This window comes from Microcaecilia unicolor, chromosome 3 (assembly GCF_901765095.1).
Source record: "Microcaecilia unicolor chromosome 3, aMicUni1.1, whole genome shotgun sequence".
In the NCBI taxonomy this organism is placed as follows: Eukaryota; Metazoa; Chordata; class Amphibia; order Gymnophiona; family Siphonopidae; genus Microcaecilia; species Microcaecilia unicolor.
In genome coordinates, this window is record NC_044033.1 from 16,519,735 (window position 1) to 16,544,580 (window position 24,846).

The following is a 24,846-nucleotide window of genomic DNA, read 5'->3' on the forward strand; positions in this document are numbered from 1 at the left end:
CAAAATTCATCCAGCGTCGGCGCTTTTGTCTTTGAGAAGCCACGAATGCTGTCAGAGGGAATTAAAAGCAGATGAGGCTCGGTCGTTTTCTGCTTTGCTGACTCTGTTTAACTCTGGTGGTGCTGTTCAGTGCACCTGCCAAGGGCAAGGATCAAAAAGAGAGGCAGGAGGACACGAATGGGTCGATGTTCAGATGCCGCAACCAGCACTTGCTTTAAGCACCAGCTGCAGCGTTTAAAATTGTCCACGTATATTCAGCACCGCTGTCCGTAGAAGTGTGGCGCCAAATATTCGTATTCGGCAGTAATCATGCTGGATATCTGAATAGCAACTGGATAGCTCCAGCTATCTATAGCGCCATCTATCTGTAGAATTAGGTGTAATGCCGGTGCTCTGCCTTCGCTATGACCTGACGCTGTCCGGATAGTGCGGAGAGATCTGTACCTCTGCTGAGTGGGCCATTGGAATCAGTACCCTATCCAGGTCCTATCTGTGAATTTTCAGTGGCACACCTTTGCTATGGCTGGTAGGGATCCCCAAGCCCCCCCCTCCCCCCCCAGCTGATAGCTCCTCCTCCAGAAGTCAGAACTCCTTCCAAGCAGTGTTGCCAGATGGGTGGGTTTCCCACCCAATTGGGCTGGTTTTTAAGCCAGGATGCTGGAAATTTTCGAAGGCTGCGGGCTGCGGGAAATTGGGCTTCTTTTTCGTTGCAGCTGTGCGGGGTTTGCGCTTTTTTCGGGGGCTTCTATTGGTCCAATTTGGTCCAATAGAAGCTTTTCCGGGATAGGGTTGACATCAGGGGCGGGGTTAATGACATCAGAGGTGACGTCAGGGGCTGGGCTAACGACGGCAGCGGTGACGTTGGGGGCGGGGTCGGTGACGTTGGAGGCGGGGTTTGACTTTGGGTGGGTTTTGGGCTGGTTTAGGGCCGATTTGGGGTGGGGAAAATTTTTCCCATCTGCCCACGCTGCTTCCAAGCTCAGTAGTTAGTGGGAATGTCCCTGGGCCACCACTGCCACTTTCATGGGTGCTGCTATCAATTGCCAAGCTTGCTAGGAGTTCTGGACACCAGGGGAGGAGGTTTTCAGCTGGCGGGGCTTGGGGATCTGTGCCAGCTAAGGTATTTATATGTTTGAGTTGGGAGGAGCACTGGGGAGGACAGGAAAGGGGCAGAGAGAAAACATTTGTCTCAGGACTTGCAGAGGAAAGAGGCAGCAGGAACGATGCTAGGTCTGGGGGTAGGGAACAGGATGGAAGCAGGAGAGGAACACTTGATGGACCCCCCTATGGTGGGGGGGGGGGGGGAGGAGGAAGAGGCAGAAGAAAACGGTAACAGAATTCAAACACGCGTGGGATAAACATAAAGGAATCCTGTTCAGAAGGAATGGATCCTAAGGAGCTTAGCCGAGATTGGGTGGCAGAGCCAGCCGGTGGCGGGAGGCGAGGATAGTGCTGGGCAGACTTATACGGTCTGTGCCAGAGCCAGTGGTGGGAGGTGGGGCTGGTGGTTGGGAGGCGGGGATAGTGCTGGGCAGACTTATACGGTTTGTGCCAGAGCCGGTGGTTGGGAGGCGGGGCCGGGGCTGGTGGTTGGGAGACAGGGATAGTGCTGGGCAGACTTATACGGTCTGTGCCCTGAAGAGGACAGGTACAAATCAAAGTAGGGTATACACAAAAAGTAGCACATATGAGTTTGTCTTGTTAGGCAGACTGGATGGACCATGCAGGTCTTTTTCTGCCGTCATTTACTATGTTACTATGTTACTATGCCAGAACTCGCTGGGGAAGGAGGGGGAGGAAGAGATGCTAAAACTGTTTGGGGGGGAGGGGAAGAGGAGGGAGGGAAGAGAGAGCACTTACTGGAGCCCCAGGGAGGAAGCAGGAGGGAGAAATAAGAAGAAGGAATGCTAGCCCTGGGTGAGCGGAGCAGGAAGAGATGCTGGACCTGAGGGGAACAGGAGGGAAAGGTGATGAAGAGATGCTGGCCCTAGGGAGGTGGGCAGTGCAGGAGGAAGAGTGAAGGGAGAAGCTGGACGTGGAGGGATAGGGACACACAGGGGTAATGCTGGACAATGTGAGGGGGATAGGGGCACAGAGGGGTGATGCTGGATGCATGGGGTTCATAGGGACACAGAGGCATGATGCTGAACAGAGGGGGATGGATATGGACACGGGGAGTTAACATAGTAACAGAGTAGATGACGGCAGAAAAAGACCTGCACGGTCCATCTAGTCTGCCCACGATAAACTCAAATGTGTATACCTTACCTTGATTTGTACCTGTCTTTTTCAGGGCACAGACCGTATAAGTCTGTCCAGCAGTATTTCCCACCTCCCAACCACCAGTCCCGCCTCCCATCACCGGCTCCGGCACAGACCCCGTATAAGTCTGCCCTCTCCTATCCTAGCCTCTCACCTACCAACCCCTCTTCACCCCGCCACCCAATTTCAGCTAAGTTTCTGTGGATCCATTCCTTCTGCACAGGATTCCTTTATGCCTGTCCCACGCATGCTTGAATTCCGTTACCGTTTTCATCTCCACCACCTCCCGCGGGAGGGCATTCCAAGCGTTCACCACCCTCTCTGTGAAGATGCAGAGAGGGGAGATGCTCAGTATGTCAGGAGGATAGAGGCAGGGACACAGAGGCGAGATGCTGGACATGGCAGATAGGGAGGCAGAGGGAAGATGAATTATGGACGGAGAGAGAAGAAATGCCAAATGGACAAGAAGACCCTGGTAAGAGAATTAAGAGAAGAGAAAGGAAATGAAAGCAAAAACAAGAGACTGGGACCAACACGATTAGAAATATAAAATGACCAGAGAACAAAGGTAAAGAAAGGAATTTTATTTTCTATTTATGTATTAGAATGTGCCAGTTTTTGGAATGTGCAACTGCTAGAACTGGTGGTAGATATTGCGAAAAACCTCATTCATTGGCCTTCAATTTCAACAATAGCGATGGTAAATCTCCAGCTTTGGGATGGGCTACCCTTGGCATCCCTGGAAATGTGGGAGAGACCGTGGAATGTGACTCTGGGAGGGGTGAGAATAACATAGTAACGTGGTAACATAGTAGATGACGGCAGAAAAATCCGCTACCGTATACAGTTCAAGCTTCTCCTATTGACCTTCAAGTGCACTCAATCTGCAGCCCCCCATTACCTCTCTACCCTCCTCTCCCCGTATGTTCCCACCCGTAACCTCCGCTCTCAGGACAAATCACTCCTATCTGTACCCTTCTCCACCACCGCTAACTCCAGACTCCGCCCCTTCTGCCTCGCAGCACCATATGCCTGGAACAGACTTCCTGAGCCCATACGCCATGCGCCCTCTCTGCCCATCTTCAAGTCCTTACTCAAGGCCCATCTCTTCTCCCTTGCTTTTGGCGCCTAACCACCTTCCCCATTCCTGATACCTACACTGACTACATAGCTTATTACCTTTAGATTGTAAGCTCTCTTGAGCAGGGACTGTCTTTCCCCTTGTCTAAACTTGTACAGCGCTGCGTAACCCTGGCAGCGCTATAGAAATGCTAAGTAGTAGTAGAAAAAGATCTGCATGGTCCATCCAGTCTGCCCTACAAGATAAACTCATATGTGCTACTTTTTGTGTATACCTTACCTTGATTTGTATCTGCCATTTTCAGGGCGCAGACCGTAGAAGTCTTGCCCAGCACTAGCCCCGCCTCCCAACCACCAGCCCCGTCTCCCCCCACCGGCTCTGCCACCCAATCTCGGCTAAGCTTATAGAAGTAAATGGGGGTCCATGGTAGGGAGGGCACCTACAAATATTGCTTAGGGCCCAATATAGTGTTAATCCAGCCTTGGACTCCTCCAGTCTGGATCCTGCTTCAGAACAGGTGTAAATGTCTGCCTCAGAATTTCATGCTATAGGGGCTGGTTCTGGTTCCTGTTTTAATAAAAGGTACATAGATGTCTTTGTTACCTGTCCCAAGGCCCTCACTGCTTGACTGCACAGACCCTGTTCCTCCACTGTCCTCCAAACAATTGTCACTTTTCTTTAAAAAAAACAAAAACCCAAAACACCTTTATTGGTGCAGTCCCCAAAAACAAAAATTACACACAGTAGGATGGAAAATCTGTATTCACAGGACAGAGTTTAACAAGAAAAAAGCAGCAATCACAATCTCTTGAGTCTGTACGTCATCTTCAGCAGGTCATTCTCCTCCTCTGTTACAGTCAGCCAGCCTGTCTCCTGGTTTTGCCTTCTGCCAGGTCTCCTCCAGATGTCGTCATTAGGACACCATCTTCTGGGCCTCTGAGTGGCACCTGGTCTCCTCTTTGCCTGAAAGGCAGCTCACTCTTAAGATGGTCTGGAGTGGATTTCGATAGAAACTCCAGTAGTTGGGAAGTAGGGCCAATGCTGAGCAGACTTTATACAATCTGAGCCCTGAAAATGGCAAGGATGGATCAGGATCAAGAATGGGCATCTTATGCCACATTCATATTGTATGCTATGAGTGCAGGTGTTGTATATCACAGTGGGGGAAGGGAAGACATTGTAAAGTAGAACTTAGTGAGTAAAATGTTGTAATAATACTACTGGATTGTTGGTTCAATAACAGATTGATAATGAATGTGACTGTTGGGCAGACTGGATGAACCATGCAGGTCTTTATCTGCTGTCATTTACTATGTTACTATGAAAGGGAAGAGAATATGCTGGACACAGGTGAGAAAAGTTAGGGAAGGGAGTTGCTGGACTATAGGAATGGGGAGATAGGGAAGGGGAGATGGTGAACTTTGGGGTCATATGGCTGAAGATTTACTTAGGGTATCAGATACCCTTTGGATGGCCCTGCTGGAGCTTCACCCTGGAAATTCCAAGGTACTTAATTGGGATGAACTTCTGGATCCTACCAACTCCTCAGGAACAGAAACCAGAGTCAGCGGAATATCTTTTTGGTCGGAGAGGCCGAACAAACCAGTCTTCAGCCCCATCTCATGCTCTGCTGGGCAAAATATTATTGAGACCATATCTCCTGTGGGTTTCGCTTGCAATGACAGAAAGAGCTTGAGACCATTAGGAGTATCTGGCATGATCTGCCTAAGACTTTTTATCTGAAAACTTCTTTAACAACTGGATGCTCAAGTTCCTTCAGATCCTCTAGAGTAAATTCTTAGGCCCAACCAGCTTGGGAGATTTCCTTCTGTAGGTTCATGCCTAGACAAGAGAAGGGAGAGTTCCTCCTGAACAGCACACAGCCCCGAGCCTCTTGGTCTCTAACACTCCCTTCCCCCCCACTCCACTCCAAAATAAGCAGAATTTTTCATAGTTCGGAATACAGATGGGAATACCACACCCACTTACTTAGACATCCTGACCTAGCCCATTTTCCTTTACATTACTCTGTTATATAGCAAAACTCAGAGCATGTTCCCCAGAAATGTCTTCATTCACAAGGTAGAGGAACATTTTGGGGTCCTGTTACATGAATCTGTAGACAACCAAAATTACATTTCCAAGAGCAGAGAGACCCTGGGTTTGAATGGACCTCCTGCTGATTCACTTTGGCTTCCCGAAACTCTGCAGCCTTCCAGGCATCTGCATGGGATAGCATGCCTGCTCATGAAACTTCACGATCCCATGAATAGATGCAACGGTCCATTTCTCCAGATGAAAGGGAACAACAGGATGGTGTCATCAGATTTATTTGCCTGTGGATTCCTAGAACAGTTTCAAAAATCATTTGCAGACTGTGACTTTTGTCCAAGAGTGGCCAAACCTTGGCGAGGGAAGGGTGACCTCTGCTGGCTGTATGTCTTTCAGCTTGTTTTGCTGTCACTATTTCTTAGCCTCTAGGAGTCATGCTTACTCCTGGACAGGACAGACCTTTCTGATGCTGGAGGAAACTGGGTTCTTTGCAGCTTTATCATTCCTTTTCTTGAACCAACATAAAAAGAAAACCTCCATAGTTTGTAATACATAAGCTTTCCAGACCTCGTAACTGTTTTTTCTTGTCACATCTTTGAAAGGGACCTGCCTGACTTGGAAATCTTAAATGCCACAAGTCTATGAAGGATCCAGTTAATAAGCAATAAGACTGATCCAGCAGCCCCTGGCCTGGTCTTTGCTGCTAGAGATTTGCCCACTTACACCCATTAAAATATGCTGGAAGAACCAGGACTGAAAGGGAGCCCAATAAGCAGAATCATAACCTTATGATTATGAGCCGGTGGTGGGAGGCGGGACTGGTGGTTGGGAGGTGAGGATATTGCTGGGCAGACTCATACGGTCTGTGCCAGAGCCGGTGGTGGGAGGCGGGGCTGGTGCTGGGCAGACTTATACGGTCTGTGCCAGAGCCGGTGGTGAGAGGCGGGGCTGGTGGTTGGGAGGCGGGGATAGTGCTGGGCAGACTTATACGGTCTGTCCCAGAGCTGGTGGGGGGAGGCGGGGCTGGTGGTTGGGAGGCGGGGCTAGTGGTTGGGAGGCGAGGATATTGCTGAGCAGACTTATACGGTCTGTCCCAGAGCTGGTGGGGGGAGGCGGGGCTGGTGGTTGGGAGGCGGGGCTGGTGCTGGGCAGACTTATACGGTCTGTGCCAGAGCCGGTGGTTGGGAGGCGGGGATAGTGCTGGGCAGACTCATACGGTCTGTGCCAGAGCCGGTGGTTGGGAGGCAGGGATAGTGCTGGGCAGACTCATACGGTCTGTGCCAGAGCCGGTGGTTGGGAGGCGGGGATAGTGCTGGGCAGACTTATACGGTCTGTCCCAGAGCCGGTGGTTGGGAGGCGGGGCTAGTGGTTGGGAGGCGAGGATATTGCTGAGCAGACTTATACGGTCTGTCCCAGAGCTGGTGGGGGGAGGCGGGGCTGGTGGTTGGGAGGCGGGGCTAGTGCTGGGCAAGACTTCTACGGTCTGTGCCCAGAAAATGACAGATACAAATCAAGGTAAGGTATACACAAAAAGTAGCACATATGAGTTTGTCTTGTTGGGCAGACTGGATGGACCATGCAGGTCTTTTTCTGCCGTCATCTACTATGTTACTATGTTTATTGTGGCAGGAAATTCCTCAAGGCACTTTTCCAGTGTATCGCCTTTGACAGCTAATGCAGCAACAATATATGGTTAACCTTCTCTTTCTCCCTGTCTTTGTTTCAGACGTTGCTAAATGAGTTAGATCGAAGCATGGGACAATATCGAGATGAGGTGAACCTGAAAACAGCGATCATGTCCTTCATCAATGCCATACTGAACGCCGGCGTGGGCGAGGTGAGCTGCAGGTCTGGAATTTTGGCCCCCAGTTGCTCTCCATCTATATTCACAGCTGACAGAGGAAACGGGGCCGATAGCTTTGGACATAAATCTGAAGATTTCCCCTGGCCTCTTGGGTGATAGCGGCACTTGAGTCTGACAGGTCTGCTCACTGTCAGGCTGAGGAGCTGGTCGGAGGGGGGGGGGGAGGGAGGGATGAGAATTGTATAATACATGGGATTTTGCTGGCTTTCTGAGACTGTTTTTCTGATTTTTATGTGCCCCCCCCCCCCCCCCGGGCCCTTTTTCAACTTGTTTCTTGAATAAACAATGACGGGAGGAGTGGCCTAGTGGTTAGGGTGGTGGACTTTGGTCCTGGGGAACTGAGGAACTGAGTTGGATTCCCACTTCAGGCACAGGCAGCTCCTTGTGACTCTGGACAAATCACTTAACCCTCCATTGCCGCATTGAGCCTGCCATGAGTGGGAAAGCGCAGGGTACAAATGTAACAAAAATAAAATAAATACTATTGGAGATTATACATGGAATGTTGCTACTACTATTGGAGATTCTACATGGAATGTTGCTATTCCACTAGCAACATTCCATGTACAAGGCTGCGCAGGCTTCTGTTTCTGTGAGTCTGACGTCCTGCACGGCCACATTGGTGATCTGCAAGGGCTGACCTCTACATGGAATGTTGCTAGTGGAATCTCAAATAGTAGCAACAGTGGAGGAGTGGCCTAGTGGTTAGGGTGGTGGACTTTGGTCCTGGGGAACTGAGGAACTGAGTTGGATTCCCACTTCAAGCACAGGCAGCTCCTTGTGACTCTGGGCAAGTCACTTAACCCTCCATTGCCCCATGTAAGCCGCATTGAGCCTGCCATGAGTGGGAAAGCGCGGGGTACAAATGTATTAAAAATAAAAAAGATATATGTAGTGAAACTGTGCCTGCATTTCGGCAATCCCTGCAAATATTCTTTAGGGTTCGCTCTGATAATCTTGAAACAACTTTGGATGTACCTTTTGCTTTGGTTACTGCTCACAAAAACGTTCTCCTTTGGTGCAGGTGCAGATTTACAAGGAACGGTACCATAGGCACCCCGTATAAGAGGCTTGGGGAGGCTAAGCTTCCCCAGCCCAATCGTGGACTTCCATTTGCGATGCAGCCCACCACCCCCCCCCCCCCCGCCCCGCGCGTTTTGACCTTTTATTTCTGTGGCAGCGACGTCAATGAAGGAAAAGACTACAGGCTCGCCGCCAGCTTCTCCCTTCTCTCTGCACACAGTGTCCCGCCTTCTGCGGTGATGCATTTCCTGTTTCCGCGAGGGCGGGACACTGTGTGCAGAGAGAAGGGAGAAGCTGGCGGCGAGCCTGTAGTCTTTTTCTTCATTGACGTCGCTGCCACGGAGCGTATGGAGGTACGCTCCGCCCCCTTTAGCCTCCCCAAACAGTTGGGCTACCGACCGTCTATGAACGGTACAGTATAGGAGGTGAAGTGCTTCAGTGTACGAAGGAAGAGTGGGACTTGGGGGTGATTGTGTCTGATGACCTTAAAGCTTCCAAACAGGTAGAAAAAGCGACTGTCAAAGCCAGAAGGATGCTTCGGTGCATAAAGAGAGGGAAGACCAGCACGAAGAAGAAGGCGATAGTGTCATTGTATAAGTCTCTGGTGAGGCCCCATTTAGAGTACTGTGTTCAGTTCTGGAGACCACACCTACGAAAAGGTATAAACAGGATGGAGTCGGTCCAGAGGGCGGCTACAAAATTAGTAAGTGGTCTTAAACACAAATAAATATAGGGACAGGCTTATGAACCTCAACATGTACACGCTGGAAGAGAGGAGGGAGAGAGGAGACATGATAGAGACATTTAAATATCTCAAAGGCACTAAAGTACAGGAAGTGAGCCTTTTTCAGCTGAAGGAGAGCTCTGGAACGAGGGGGCATACGATGAAGTTAAGAAGGAACAGGCTTAGGAGTAATCTAAGAAAGTATTATTTCACAGAAAGGGTGGTGGAGGCGTGGAATGGCCTCCCGATGGAGGTGGTGGAGTCGAGGACTGTGTCAGAATCTAAAAAGGCATGGGATAAGCATGTGGGATCGCTTAGGAAAAGGAAGCGTTAAGGGTTACAGAGGATGGGCAGACTGGATGGGCCATATGGCTATCTACCATCATTTCTAGGTACTTTTCAAATGAAAACTGTACGTGTAAATATCACCCTGGAAATGGCTTCTAAACCCCATAGGGCTTTGACGAATGCGGTATGTTTATCCATGGAGAGGGTGGGTAAGCATCATAAAGACCATTTCTGCGGGAAAGCAAGCTTTCACCCCAGGAAAAGGGCTGTGATTATTGCTTTCTGCGAGATTAAAGTGAACCTGTTCTGTACCAACGGCAAAGAATGTAGAAACCGACAGAAGATAGGGGGCAGTTGACCTATTTGGTTTGGCTAGCTTCCTCATTCACCATGTGATGACAGACCTTGCTCCCTCCCCGATTATTTCCTTCCCTCGCTGTTATCTATCTTGAGCAAATTTGAACCCTGTTTCCAGGAATGTACAGAGTTGCCAAGTTACCCGGTTCCACTTTAATAAATAGAAATAAAACAAAAGTTCTAGGAAGGGAGACTTTTTGTCCAGTCCGGGTTTTATACTTATATCCCAGTAAGAACATAAGAATAGCCATACTGGGTCAGACCAATGGTCCATCTAGCCCAGTATTTTGCTTCCATCAGAGGCCAAACCAGGTCACAAGTACCTGGCAGAAACCTAAAGAGTAGCAACATTCCATGTAGAATCTCAAGTAGTAGCAACATTCCATGTAGAATCTCAAAGAGTAGCAACATTCCATGTAGAATCTCAAAGAGTAGCAACATTCCATGCAGAAACTCAAAGAGTAGCAACATTCCATGTTGAATCTCAAAGAGTAGCAACATTCCATGTAGAATCTCAAAGGGTAGCAACATTCCATGCTAACAAACCTGGGGCAAGCAGTGGCTTCCCCTGATGTCCATCTCAATAACAGGAATTTTCCTCCAGGAACTTGCCCAAACCTTTTTTTTAAAACCCAGATATGCTAACCGCTGTTGCAACATCCTCTGGCAGCGAGTTCCAGAGTTTAACTGTTCTTGTGGTATTTGTAGTCCCTGATTCCACTTATTGAAATCCGTGCTGCAGGTCTCATAATGCATCAGAATGGGGTTGGCAGAAACCCAGGACTGGCCTAAAATCTCTCTCTTGGAACTAAGTAACTTGGAAGCTCTATGTCCACCATCCTGTTATTTAGATTAAATTTATTGAGTGCATTTTTAAGCCATCTTTCCAAATATGCTGAAAGTAGGATACAAGAATATCATAAGCAATATCCAAATATATCATGGAGGTATTTTTATTACAATACACTAGTATAAATTATAACACACAGGCATACATCACAACTCCATCTCCACTCCACCAAAATTACATCCTTGGCATAGCTCCATCTCCCTTCCCCTACTACTACTACTACTACTACTACTACTATTTAGCATTTCTATAGCGCTACAAGGCATACGCAGCGCTGCACAAACATAGAAGAAAGACAGTCCCTGCTCAAAGAGCTATGTAATAAAAGTGAGCCAAGTATTGGACAATCAAGCCATTGTGACATCACTGATGAGGTTGGCTCTTATTGGTGGCCTGAGGCATTATGACATCACAATATTAGCTCTGGTTACAAGAGACTACTACTACTACTATTTAGCATTTCTATAGCGCTACAAGGCGTACGCAGCGCTGCACAAACATAGAAGAAAGACAGTCCCTGCTCAAAGAGCTTACAATCTAATAGACAAAAAATAAATAAAGTAAGCAAATCAAATCAATTAATGTGAATGGGAGGGAAGAGAGGAGGGTAGGTGGAGGCGAGTGGTTACAAGTGGTTACGAGTCAAAAGCAATGTTAAAGAGGTGGGCTTTCAGTCTAGATTTAAAGGTGGCCAAGGATGGGGCAAGACGTAGGGGCTCAGGAAGTTTATTCCAGGCGTAGGGTCCAGTATATCCCACCTCAGGTCCAGTATATCTCCATTTCCCTCTCTCTCTCCCTCCCTCTCTCCCTAACAAATCCAGTGTCTCTTCCTCTCCCTACCCCTCTAAATGGGTCTAGTATCTCTCCCTCACCCCCAAGAGTCCAACATCTCTCCCATCCTGCTCCTCAGGGGTGTGCTGGTAAATTTTTAACAACAGGCTCTTTCTCCGGACGTAGCCAGCTCTGCAGTTGGAAGGGCCAGGGGTGGCCGGGAGGGGGGAGGGAGCAACACTTGCCTCTCTCTCCTCCCTCCCTTCGTGTGGGCATGCTAGGCATACCTTTGCTGGCAGCCAATAAATGGACTGCCACCACTCCCAACGTCTTGCTCTGAGCAGCATGCTGGAACTTCTCTCACATGGTCGAGAAGTCCCAGCCTGCTGCCCAGAGCTGGAAACAAGGAGCAGGGAGCAGCAGTAGTCTATTTACTTGGCTGGCATGGCTCAGCATCCCCACCAGCAAAGTAAAAGATAATTCAGCCGGGGGCCCAAGCCCACATTTTGGGAGCCAGTTGTTAAAGTAGCCATGGAGGGCCTAGGGAAATGGGGCAGGTGAGGGAGAGATGTTGGACCTGCATGGAGAGGGGTGGGGTGGGAGAGAGAAAATTTCAAGTACACGCCCAGTGAGTTGAAAATGGAAAAAAAATCCCTGTAGAAAAAGCAGGTGCAGATCTCGACTGTACTTTTCTCCCAGGCCAACCTGCAAAGAGAAAATACAGGCTTCCACTTCCTGTTTGAGAACCGAAGCAAAATGCACAGGGATTGGAGTTGGTAAAATAATGGGCATTTGGGGCCTGGTATGATGGCCCCCTTACGTTCCCGCCCGTAACCTCCGTTCACAGGACAAATCCCTCCTCTCATTACCCTTCTCCACCACCGCCAACTCCAGGCTCCGCTCATTCTGCCTCGCCTCACCCTATGCTTGGAACAACCTTCCCGAGTCCTTACGCCAAGCCCCCTCCCTGCCCATCTTCAAGTCTTTGCTTAAAGCCCACCTCTTCAATGCTGCGTTCGGCACTTAACTCTTACCTTTCAGGAAATCCAGACTGCCCCAATTTGACTGCCCCTATCAGACTGATGTTCACGTGTCCTTTAGATTGTAAGCTTTTTGAGCAGGGACTGTCCTTCTATGTTAAATTGTACAGCGCTGCGTAACCCTAGTAGCGCTTTAGAAATGTTAAGTAGTAGTAGTAAGTTAAAAAAGGGGCCTATTTGAAGTCTATTTTCTGAAGGCAACACAGACACCTGTAAGTCTTTATAAAATAAGGAACCAGCTCCAAAGTTGCTTCAAAGTTGGTGGGATGTGAATAATGTACATCTCAACCCTGCCTCTGTTCTGCCCAAACTGTGCCACTGCTAAAATCTATGTGCATGTACTTTTTACCCTTTTCCTAAATCCAAGTGATGAACAAATTATACAAATGTATTCTCTATAAATTCCAAAAATGTTTTAAGAGTTTTTAAAAATATAATTTATAAATAATTATATTATGCACTCAGAAATTTGGTGTCAAAGTACGGGACCATAAACACTGTCTTACATCACGCACTGTCCATTATATACACTCATTGCTTATCACAAGCACAGTCCAATAGTTCATAACAGTTAAAACAATATTTGCCTCTTATCTAAGTACATAAGTATTGCCATACTGGGAAAGACCAAAGGTCCATCAAGCCCAGCATCCTGTTTCCAACAGTGGCCAATCCAGGTCAGAAATACCTGGCAAGATCCCAAAAATGTACAAAACATTTCATACTGCTTACCCCAGAAATAGTGGATTTTCCCCAAGTCCATTTAATAACGATCTATGGACTTTTCCTTTAGGAAGCCATCCAAACCTTTTTTAAACTCCACTAAGCTAACCGCCTTTACCACATTCTCTGGCAACGAATTCCAGAGTTTAATTACACGTTGAGTGAAGAAAGGTTTTCTCCGATTCGTTTTAAAATTGACTACATTGAAGCTTCATCGCATGCCCCCTAGTCCTAGTATTTTTGGAAAGTGTGAACAGACGCTTCACATCTACCCTTTCAACTCCACTCATTATTGTATAGACCTCTATCATATCTCCCCTCAGCCGCCTTTTCTCCAAGCTGAAGAGCCCTAGCCACTTTAGCCTTTCCTCATAGGGAAGTTGTCCCATCCCCTTTATCATTTTCGTTGCCCTTCTCTGCACCTTTTCTAATTCCACTATATCTTTTTTGAGATGCGGGGACCAGAATTGAACACAATATTCGAGGTGCGGTCGCACCATGGAGCGATACAAGGCATTATAGCGTCCTCATTTTTGTTTTCCAAAGCAATGTCCTTTCCCGACGAAACTCAAATATATTTTTGAATGCTGCCTGCATCCAAAAATAGATGTAAATTCAAATGAATTCCACTGGAAGAAGTGTAAGCAATAAGGGGTTGCAGTGTTTTAAGTCCAAGAGTGCAATGTGTCACTCCAACAAGGATCCCTGTTTCACCGAATCAGCTTCTTCAGGGGGTGTATAAAGCATCGAACACAGTCGTACAGTCCAACCGACACAAAACAGACAGTGCAGTGATGGAAAGACGGCGTTTACGGTCCCGTACTTTGACACAGATTTAATTTCTGAGCGCATAATAATTATTCATAGATTATATTTAGAAAAACATTTTTGGAATTTTATAGAGAATAGCGCCTGTGTTTACAATGGCGCGCTATAGGCGCGTTAGCATTTTTAACGCACATTAAATGCTAACGTGCCTATAGGAATGTATTGGCGTGTTAGCGTTTAACTCGCCTTAACTTTAAAGGAATGTTGAAAACGCTAATGCACCTTAGTAAACATACCCTTAAATTTGTATGATCTGTTTATCACTCTTTATCCAAGGTTTTTATATATAACAAAAGAAAAAAACATTTTTTCCATGCTATTTTTTTGTGGACAACATGTGCTTTTTACACACAGATGCTTAATTTGATTGAAGTCCTTTATACACAGAAAAGGCTTGTTAAGATTTCATGTATGCCCCTCAAGAAAATTGTGTTATTTTGGGGCATCTGAATTGGACCTGAATGCGTGCCACTTGTGGCTGTGTGAGATGGGCTACCTCGGAGCTTTCTTGTGGGGTCTCATGTAGCTTTGTGCATGCGGACTCTCTCTATAGGATAACCTGGAGTTCCGATTGCATCTTCGGTACGAGTTCTTGATGTTGGGGATCCAGCCAGTGATCGAAAAACTGAGAAGACATGAAAATGCAACGTTGGACAGGTGAGACATATGATGTCCTGTGCTGACATGAGACTGGATAGAGGTGAGATCCTGTGTGAGGTGGATGAGACTCTCTGCCAAAGAGTTATATGTGTGTGGGGGGGGGGGAGGGGGGGGTTGTGCTGACATGTGGCACGTTGGGCTCCATACCATCCCGAGAAACATGGCATTCCATGCATGTTAAAGATGTACCAATATGAGAGTTTCATGCTGCCTGTGTGATTCACATTAAGAAGTCTGGAAAGACCATATGAACATAAGAGTTACCGTACTGGGTCAGACCGATGGTCCATCTAACCCAGTATCCTGCTTCCAGCAGTGGCCAGTCCAGGTCACAAGTACCTGGTAAAGTCCCAAAAATTAGCAAGATTGCATGCTACTGATCTCAGGGATAAGTAATGGTTTCCCCCATGTCTACCTTAATATCAGTTTATGGGCTTTTCCTCCAGGAACTTGTCCAAACCACTTTAAACCCAGATATTCTAAGCGCTTTTATCATAATTTTCTGGCAGTGACGTCCAGAGCTTAACTATGCACTGAGTGAAAAAATATTTTCTCTGATTTGTTTTAAATATACTACTTGTAAGTTCATGGAGTAAACAATTGATTCACATTTACCCATTCTACTCCACTCAGGATCTTGTAGATCTTAATCATATCTGCCCTCAGCCTTCTCTTCTCCAAGCTGAAGAGCCCTAACCTCTTTAACCTTTCCTCATGTGAGAGGAGCTCCATCCCCTTAATTATTTTGGTCACCCTTCTTTGAACCTTTTTTAATTCAAGAAGCTTTCTAGCACAGAGGAAGGGTTAATTTCAGCTTGAACAGTAAGAACGAGACATTGAATTGATTTCCAACATACCCTGGCACAGGATAAATGTTCATTCTGGTCGTAGAATGCACAAAACTGACCCATTTGGAGACTTTACCCAGTCAGACATGTGAGGCCAGGGCTAGTGCAAAGGTATTAAGCATCCTCAACAAACCTTCAGTTTTGCAGCACCCTCCCCTCCCCCCATTAACTGTCAAGACCCTAGCCCCTCTCACCCAAGATTTTGACAATTCAGCTCAACAGTCATGATTACCCTAGCATCGCCCCTCTCAGAATCTTGCACAAAATGGATATCATATTTTATTATGTATATCTAATATAATAATTCGCACCTCCAGCGTGGCAGTGAAGCTGTGTAGTGCTCACAGGGTTCGTAATCGCACTCCCGATCTCTGCCCCGCCCACCAGAAGTTCATTCCCTCCCTCCAAGTTCCAGGGTCGTCGTCCATCCCCCCTCCCTCCCAGTTCCAGTGTCCCCCCTGCCTCCCAGTTCCAGGGTCATCGTCCCTCCCTCCCTTCCAGTTCCAGGCCCCCTCCCTCTGAATTTTAAAAGTCATCCTGACTTACCTCGCGCGGTAAAAAGCGTGCAGGCTCGGCACTTACTTCAGTTTTCCCTTCTCTGTCTCTCAGCTCTGGTCCCGCCCTTGCGGAAACAGGAAGTGAGGGCGGGACCAGAGCTAAGAGACAGAGAAGGGAAAACTGAAGTAAGTGCCGAACCTGCACGCTTTTTACCGTTGCTGCCGGCCACCGTAACCCCAACGAGGTAAGTCAGGATGACTTTTAAAATTTGGAGGGAGTGGACCTGGAACTGGAATGGAGGGAGAGAGGGACGACGACCCTGGAACTGGGAGGGAGGAGGGACCCTGGAACTGGGGAGGGGGGACCCTGGAACTGGGAGGGAGGGGGATGCTGGAACTTCCCTTAAAAACATTAATGGCAGAAGGTGATTGCCTTGCTAGCGCCCGTTTCATTTCAATGAGAAAAGGGCTTTTTTTTTTACTAGTATTTACATAACAAGGACGGTTTCCAAAAATCACGTATGCAGGTAAAATGGGTTATCTGAAAATTGTCCACTCTTCTTCCTTCAGTGAAAGCGCATACTGGTGGCTCTTTACAATTGGGTGAGTGTCAGGACATGTTGTTGCCCCCCTCAAACGTTGCCACCCTGTGCAACTGCACGATTTACCCGATGGTTTGCATAGCAGTGATATCCCATGAACGCTAATAAGATGTATTTTGCTTCCTGTAGGCATTTAGACTTCTTTGATATGGTCAGAAATGAAGACGATTTGGAACTAGCCAAGAGATTTGACATGGTAAGTGTTGTGTGTTGGGAAGCTAGAACGGCACTGAAAAAGGTTTACAGAGAGCTTAGTATTACAGAGAGATCTCCTTCAAGCATTGCCTTTAGCACCGTCGTTTTCAGCCCAGTTCCTGGAAGTACCCTAGCAGTTCTAGTTTCAAAGCCATCTATAATGAAAAACATAAAATCAGCATGCATGGATTGTGCCGAAGACCCAGGCTGGCAGATGCAAATACAGCTCATGTTTATGTAGCACAGTGTGAAAATAGCACAAGATTTACTGTGAGTACCGGTCATCTCTTTTTTTTTTTTAGCATATATACTTTTGGCATTCAACAAAACGTTTTTTGGGGGTGCAGCCAATGTCGTTTTAGAAGACGGTCCTTTTTGGCAGATCGCATTGTGAGTGAAATATACATGGGTAAAGCAGGGGCGTAGCCAGACCTCGATGGGGAAGGGGGCCAGAGCCCAAAGTGGAGGGGGGGGAACATTTTGACCCGCCTCCCCGCCCCTCCCCCCTGTGCCGCCGCGTGGTGATACCTTGGCTGGCGGGGTTCTCCAACCCCCGCCAGCTGAAACCAGGGGCGTAGCCAGACTTCGGCGGGAAGGGGGTCCAGAGCCCGAGATGAGGGGGCACATTTTAGCCCCCCTGCCGCTGCCGATCCACCCCATTACTGACCCCCACCACCACTGCCGATTCCGCCGCCTCCACCACCAACAACTTTGACGACCCCTGCCGATGACCCTCTCGACCCCCCTTCCGCCGCCAACCCTCCCCCGCCGTCGCCTACCTTTGCTGGCGGGGGACCCCAATCCCCGCCAGCCGAGGTCCTCTTCTTCCCGCGAAGGCTTCGTTCTGTTTCTGTGAGTCTGATGTCCTGCATGTACAACGTGCAGGACGCCAGAAACAGAACGAAGCCTTCGGAGGAAGAAGAGGACCTCCTCGGCTGGCGGGGATTGGGGTCCCCCGCCAGCAATGGTAGCCCACGGCGACGGCGGGGGAGGGTTGGCGGCGGGAGGGGGGTCGAGAGGGTCATCGGCAGGGGAATCCAGGGTGAAATCTACGGGGGCCCAGCCCCCCCCAGGCCCCACGTAGCTACGCCACTGGCTGAAACATTTGTCCCGTGCTGGTCTTGCATTGCCCTGCCCTGCTGTGTTCTACGTTGCACCGTGCATGCTCGTTTTAATGAAACTGAGCATGTGAAGGACAAACGCTTTAGCTGTTGGGGTTTGGTGACCCCCGCCAGCCAAATGAGGGGCCTCAGAGCCAATTTGGGGGGGGCCCAGACCCCCATGGCCCCCCCGTAGCTACGCCACTGGGGTAAAGCAGTGGTATCAGAGTTCAGTTTTTACAAACTGAAATCTTTGAGGCAGCAAAGCAGTGTCCATGTTATAAAATGATCCCATAGGTGGCCGTGTGCAGGAGGAGCCTAATGATTAGTGAAGCCCAGTTCGAACCCTCCTGCAGATCTTTTGTGAATTTCTTGTTTGTTTATTTATTTTTGAATTGTAAAATGGAGGTCCCTCCTGAACGTCATCAGGGGTTGGATGCCCATTTCTCATGTATTTTAGAACAGGCTGAATGTTCACGGGATCATCTTCCATATTCTGAGCTGGACATCCTTTCTAAAGTTCCGTTGTATCGGATTAAGTTGTGTTCCGCAATGTAACCACACACCTGACCCTTTCCTTTTTTTTATAACTTACTACATTTATGCACCTTGAAAATTCAGGTTTTTTTTTTTTTGTAGTTGGAGCTAACTCCAAGCTAAGCAGTTAAACTTTCTGAAAATCCACCCCGAATGTGTGTCTTTTGTCATTAAACAAAGACCATCTGGGCCCTCTTTATGCTACCAACAGGGCACGGGAAATATTTTATCTTAAATGTATTGAGTGCAGCTGTGTCGCAGGTCAGGGAATGCTTCATTTAGTGAACACTGCTGCTTTGTGTACAGAATCACATGTCTCTCTCCAGTTGTGTCTAAATGCTTCTTGTATCTGAAAATATTGCTTCATTGCCTGGAAAACCATTGCCAGGAGCCTTTGCCCCCCCCCCCCCCGACAGCGCACATCTGAAGACCCCTCTCCAGCATCTCTCTCTTCCACCCCCCCCCCCCATCGTGATCTCCAGCATCTCTTTCTTGCACCCACCCACCCCGTGATCTCCAGCATCTCTCTTTTCCACCCACCCACCCACCCCTGTTGTCTCCATTACCTCTATCTTCTACCCCTACTCCCAAGGTCTCCATCATCTGTGTCTCCCCCCCCCCCCCCCACCCATGGTCTCCAATATGTCTCTCTTCCATCCTCCCTCCCCTCTGTGTTCTCCAGTATCTGTCTTTTCCACTCTAGACCCTACTCCAGTAGTTTCCAGTACCTTTCTCATTCCTTCCTTTCCTCCCCCCACCTCTCCCCTTCCGCACAAATTGTTCAGGTCTTACCTCCCTTCCTCTGGGGCATTTGTAATTTCGAGGGGTGGGAGCCGGCAAGCCTTGAGCATTCGCAGATGCTCAAGGCTCTGCAATGGCCACAGTATAGATGCCGACTGCCCCAAAGGAAGGGAGGTAAGGCCTGGACACCTTGGGGTGGAGGGAAGGAGGGAGAGGGAGACCAAGTGCCAATGCGATGCTGCCCCATAAATTGGGCTTCCCTGAGCGGCTGCCTAGTTGGATGGGCTGGCACTTCCTGTAGCGAATACAACAAAATTATTCACATGTTTAACCTCTCATTATAGATACAGAAAGTAGCAGTATGTTTACTACAGAGCGATAGCAGGGAAGGGTTGTACCTAAATATGAATGAACTTACTTGTGCTTTGCAAACTGAGAGAGCCCAGGGATTCTGAAGCAGCACAATCCTGTAGTAAAGACTGTTTTGAGAAACTGAGGCCTTGGTTACCTGTATGTATGCTGGGCACCCTCAGCTCACTATTATTCCCAGCTGAAATCAGGAGCGTTGCCAGTGCTCGGCGGGAGGGGGGGCCAGAGCCCAAGGTGGAGGGGCACATTTTAGCCTGCCAACCCTCCCCCGCCACTTTCGAACCCCCACCGCCACCGCAAGGTACCTTGCGGCGGCAGTGGGGGTTCGAAAGTGGCGGGGGAGGGTCGGCAGGGGGGTCGAAAGTGGAGGGGCCAGGACTAAATCTGTGGGGGCCCATGCCCCCGTGGCCCCACCTAGCTACGCCCCTGGCTGAAATACTGTCTTTCTTCTCAGTTACTGTAGAGAGAAAATTGAACACAAACCCTCGAACTCTATAATCTTCTGCGCATATTTCCGTGCTGAGAATACACATGTAACTTAATTGGTAAATTAGGCACTAATTGATGCTAAGGAATCATCAGGGATTATTGGAGTTAATTGGTGCTAATTGGCACTAATTTGCAGCAGGGGCGTAGCTAGGTGGGGCCACGGGGGCATGGGCCCCCACAGATTTAGCCCTGGCACTCTCTACTTTCGACCCGCTGACCCTCCCCTCCACTTTTGACCCCCCCCCTCTCGCCAGGTGCCTTTGCTGGCGGAGGTCCCCAACCCCCGCCAGCCGAAGTCCTCTTCAGTGCCGATCTCCAGTGTGTTCGCTGATCTGTTTCTGTAAGTCCTGACAGAAACAGATCGGCAAACGCACCGGAGACCGGCGCTGAAGAGGACTTTGGCTGGCGGGGGTTGTGGACCCCTGCCAGCAAAGGTACCTGGCGGCGGCGGCAGGGGAGGGGGCGGAAGTGACGGAGGTGGGGGGGGGGGGTGAAAGTGCCGAGGGGGGGGGGTCGGCGGCATCAGGGATGTATAATGTGCCCCCTCACCTCGGGCTCTGGACCCCCCTCCCGCAGAGGTCTGGCTATGCCCCTGATTTGCAGTTACACAAGAAACTGCACTTAGTCAGCATTCTGTAGACTTTAGTGCTCAAAATCTGTAGTGTGTAACTGTAAGGGGGCGTAGATATGGGAGAGGCATGGGTGTGGATATGGGAGGGGTATGGGCAGTTCAGGGGCACATACATGGGAGGAGCATGGGTGGGTCAAGGGTGTGTACATGGTTAAAGCATGGGCGGGTCAGGGGTCCTCACATGGGAGGGGCATGGGCGGGTCAGGGGCCTGCATATGGGAGGGGCATCGGTGGGGCATGGACATGTACATGGGAGGAGCATGGGCGGGTCATGGGGGTCAGGGGCGTGTACATGGGAGAATGTCGGCGGGTCAGGGGTTGTGCTAAACATTTTTATTGGTTTCTTTTTATTTTAAAATTTCGATTCCACCAAAATTACATACACAACCGCACTAAAAATAAATAAACTACTCTAAGCTTGTAGAATCATGTCACTTATGTGCACAAAGACAATACTTAGTCGCGGACATTTATAGCAGCCGTTGACATGGAGTTAGTGGCCACACTTAAATGTTGCGTATAAATCACGGGCGTAGCTACGTGGGGCCACGGGGGCCTGGACCACGTAGATTTGGCCCTGGACCCCCCTGCCGATGACCCTCTCGACACCCCCTCCCGTCGTCGCCCCGCCGTCGCCGTCTGCTACCTTTGCTGGCAGGGGACCCCAACCCCCGCCAGCCGAGGTCCTCTTCTTCCTTCGTTCTGTTTCTGAGTCTGATGTTGTATGTGCAGGACGTCAGACTCAGAAACAGAACGAAGGAAGAAGAGGACCTCGGCTGGCGGGGGTTGGGGTCCCCTGCCAGCAAAGGTAGCAGACGGCGACGGCAGCGGAGGGTTGGCGGCGGCGGGGGGTCGGCAGTGGTGGTGGGGGGGGGGGGGGGTCGGCTAAAATGTGCCCCCTCACCTCGGGCTCTGGATCCCCCTCCCGCCGAAGTCTGGCTACGCCCCTGGTATAAATGCAGACTTCTGCTAGTATTCTAGAATGGCATTTATGCGTAGACTTGTTGATATAGAATTTGCGCTTAGCAGGCAGTTTCATGACGCCTGAGGTGACCTTTAGAGAATTTGCTTGAAAGGTAAAGATGTGTTCTAATCTGAGCTGGACCAGCACATGGCTGCCATCCCAATGTTGTCTAACTGTCTTGTCCTGATGTCTGTCTGCAGTACCTTGAATGTATTTTTTTTCCTAATGGGATCTTGACTCATTAAACTGCTGTGTGAGGGATTGCGCCATGGGGCTGGCCTGTCTGCAACTTTTCACCCTTGCTCCTCCTGAATCCTCTGCTTTGACTCCATCTAGATTCACATCGACACCAAGAGCGCCACACAGATGTTTGAGCTGATAAAGAAGCGATTGAAACACACGGAGGCATATCCATACTTGCTATCGATCCTCCAGCACTCCTTGCAGATGCCTTGTGAGTATATCTGATGAGGCCAGGCTTGAGGCTTCCTCCAGTTGTGTGGCCTGGAATCTCTCAGGTTCAGATGATCAAAAGCCCTGCGCTATTCCAAACAGCGCTCTGAAAATAGCACCGGAACTGCACGGGGGCTTTACCACCCCTATGATCAGAGACATTAGCTTGCAAATTTAAGCATGCTGTTATCTCTGATCATAGGGGGACAGTGCAGGAGGATTGTGCTTGAGCATGCACTCAGGCACAAACCTCCCGCACCTGTTTGACAGGTCCGGGCTGTCAAAAGCCCAGACCTGTCAAACACAGGGGCTGGAGGTCCATGGGACCCCCAGACCCCCCTGCAATGCAAGTCCCTGGTGGCCTAGTGCTTCCACACCAATCCCCCACACCCCAACCCAAAGCCAGTGATATGGGTGCTGGAGGTCCAGTGGACCTCCAGTCCCCCGACCCCCACGACACAAATTCACGGGGGGGGGGGGGGGGCTGGAGATCCAGTGGCTCTCCAGCCCTTTTAACCCCCACTTGCACCCCTCAAAAAAGTCCTGCTGGCCCAGTGGGCTGCAAATACAAGCCCCGCCCCAACCTGGTGGTCTAGCGGCCCCCTTCCCTGCCCCCCCGTGGCCCAGTGGACCGCAAACACAAGCCCCCCCCCCCCAACTTGGTGGTCTAGTGGCCCCCTTCCCCCCCTACCAGAGTGGTGGAGGAGGGAGTAGTACACTCCCTCCTCTTCCAGCACCACCTTGAAAATGGTGGCGCACATCCCTGCCCAGTGCATCCTGGGATGTGCTGGGCGGGGTTTCACCACCATATAAGGGTCATTGGGGAGGAATAATAAAATACCAGTTTAGCATGCATTTGCATGCTGCTTGCATTCAGAGCCCACGAGCGCGTTGTTTCACTCGCTGGAGGGCTCTGATCATGGGACGGTAGCAAATACAGGCGTTAATATGACTCTAATAGCCTCTAGCACACACGTTTCCTTCTGATCCTCGGCCCATCAGAGCCTTAAAAGTCTCCTTAAAGCAGTGGGACCAGCTAAAACAGGATTTTTGTGGGAGAGTGTGATAGGAAGGCTATGTTTTTAACTCCATGGGCATTCAGCTACTTCGGAGCCTAAGCTGACCTCTTCAGGAGCCCTCAGTAGACATAATCCACTGCCCCATACAGACGTTAAAAAGATACACAAAAAGCATGAACACAGCACAGACAGCTGTTGAACAGATCATCATCAGAACCCCATGGAGGTTTCATACTGATGACATAAGACAGAGACATCTGTAGTGTGGGTGCTTGTGAGGTGAGTTTTAAAAATAAAGGGTCGTTTAAAAAAAAGAAAACATTTTGAAAGGTGCATACCTTGTACCACTAAAAAGAAACCTAATATGACAAAAAAGAAAGTCGCAAGGGGGTCCTGTTGATTTAAAGGGTGAACTTTTATTTTAATTCCTCCTGGAGAGGCAGAGGCAGGGCCGGCTCAGGGTCTGCTGGCTCTCAGGGCTCCAAAACTCCAAAGCACTAAAAGCCTGTCTCCCCAGCTCAGCCTCCACAGTGGTGAGTTTGTGTTCTGTTCTTAGTGCTGTGCTCTCTGCACAACCACCGGGCACCACTGCAGGTTTAAATGTGAGAACAGGTAACTCCTGCTCCCATGTTTAAACCCGGAATGGTGCTGCTGGGTTGAGAGTGGAAGAGTGCACACTGGTGAGAATAAATGAGCCGATGATCAGAAGCAAACATGGGTGCTAGAGGCTGGTAGCGCCATACTAGCACCTGCGTTTGATACCGCCCCATGATCAGAGCCCCCGAGCGCATGAAACAACGCGCTCGCGGGCTCTGAATGCAAGTAGTATGCAAATGCATGCAAAACAGGGCTCTTAGCGCAAGTAGCTTGCAAATGCATGCTAAAATTATTCATCCCCAATGATCAGCGACCATTGCGTCAAAGATTGGCTCGCTGGCTGCGGCAAACCCTATGCCAGCTCGGAGTTGACGTTAGGGTTTGCAGACCATTGGGGAGGAATGGTGAGCTCTGTTCAGCATGCATTTGCATGCTAGCAGGCCCCCATTCCCCCCAATGCAACAGCCCCCCTCCCCCGCAGGAACCCCGCCCCGACCCCCCCCCCCCCCAGCGACAGGGGGCTGGAGGTCCGGTGGGCCTCCAGTCTCCCCAATACAGGTTCAGGGGGGCTGGAGATCTGGGGGGTCTCCAGTTCCCCTAACCCCCCCCCCCCAGCATCCCCTCAGATGTCCCTGGTGGCTCAGTGGGTTGCCGGTCAATGCTCCCCCCTACCTGGTGGTCTAGTGGCCATTCCCCACCCCCTACCTTCAGTTGGAGGAGAGAGGTGGCCTCCCTCCTCTTCCCTTAGCCCCGCCTCGAAAATGGTGGTGCCCATCCTTTCCCATTGCATCCTGGGATGCACTGGGCAGGGCTTCACACCATTTAAGGGAGACTCCCAGACCTGTCAAACAATCCTCCCACATTTCTACCCTATGATCAGAGAGAATAGCGTGCTTAAATTTGCATGCAATTATCTCTGATCATAGGGGTGGTAAAGGCCTACGCCGTTTCAGCGCTATTTTTAGAGCACTGTTTGAAACGGCGCGGAGCTTTTGGTCATCTGCCCAAAAGTGACATGTTCTCTCCACTGTAAAAGGCAGAGCCCACGCTGGCAGGAAGAGCAGAGAGGGCACCAGTGCTGGGTGAGCGGGTAGGGAGGAGCCAATGTAGCCAGGGGTAGGGGAGGAGAGGTGCAAACGCAACCAGGGGTGGGGGTGGGGCGCCACAGGAACAGCTGGTTCAGAGAGCCGCAACTCCTGGAGCCAGCACCGTATAGAAGGAAGGTGATTTGGGCTTCTGCCATGCTTTTGTTCTGCGTTTAAGGCTGATTTCTTCCTGTTT

The 24,846-nt window shown here is 49.6% G+C and overlaps 1 protein-coding gene across 2 annotated transcripts in view; it reads left to right on the forward strand.

Annotated features, from left to right (window-relative positions):
* DAAM2 (dishevelled associated activator of morphogenesis 2) overlaps window positions 1-24,846 on the forward strand; it is a 482,413-nt gene that overhangs the window by 303,635 nt on the left and 153,932 nt on the right. For both annotated transcript variants that reach the window (XM_030195775.1, XM_030195776.1), the window contains exons 7-10: window positions 7,122-7,232; window positions 14,417-14,520; window positions 16,600-16,666; window positions 21,833-21,950. In XM_030195775.1, the coding sequence (XP_030051635.1) occupies window positions 7,122-7,232; window positions 14,417-14,520; window positions 16,600-16,666; window positions 21,833-21,950 (400 nt within the window). The remainder of the gene's footprint in view (window positions 1-7,121; window positions 7,233-14,416; window positions 14,521-16,599; window positions 16,667-21,832; window positions 21,951-24,846) is intronic.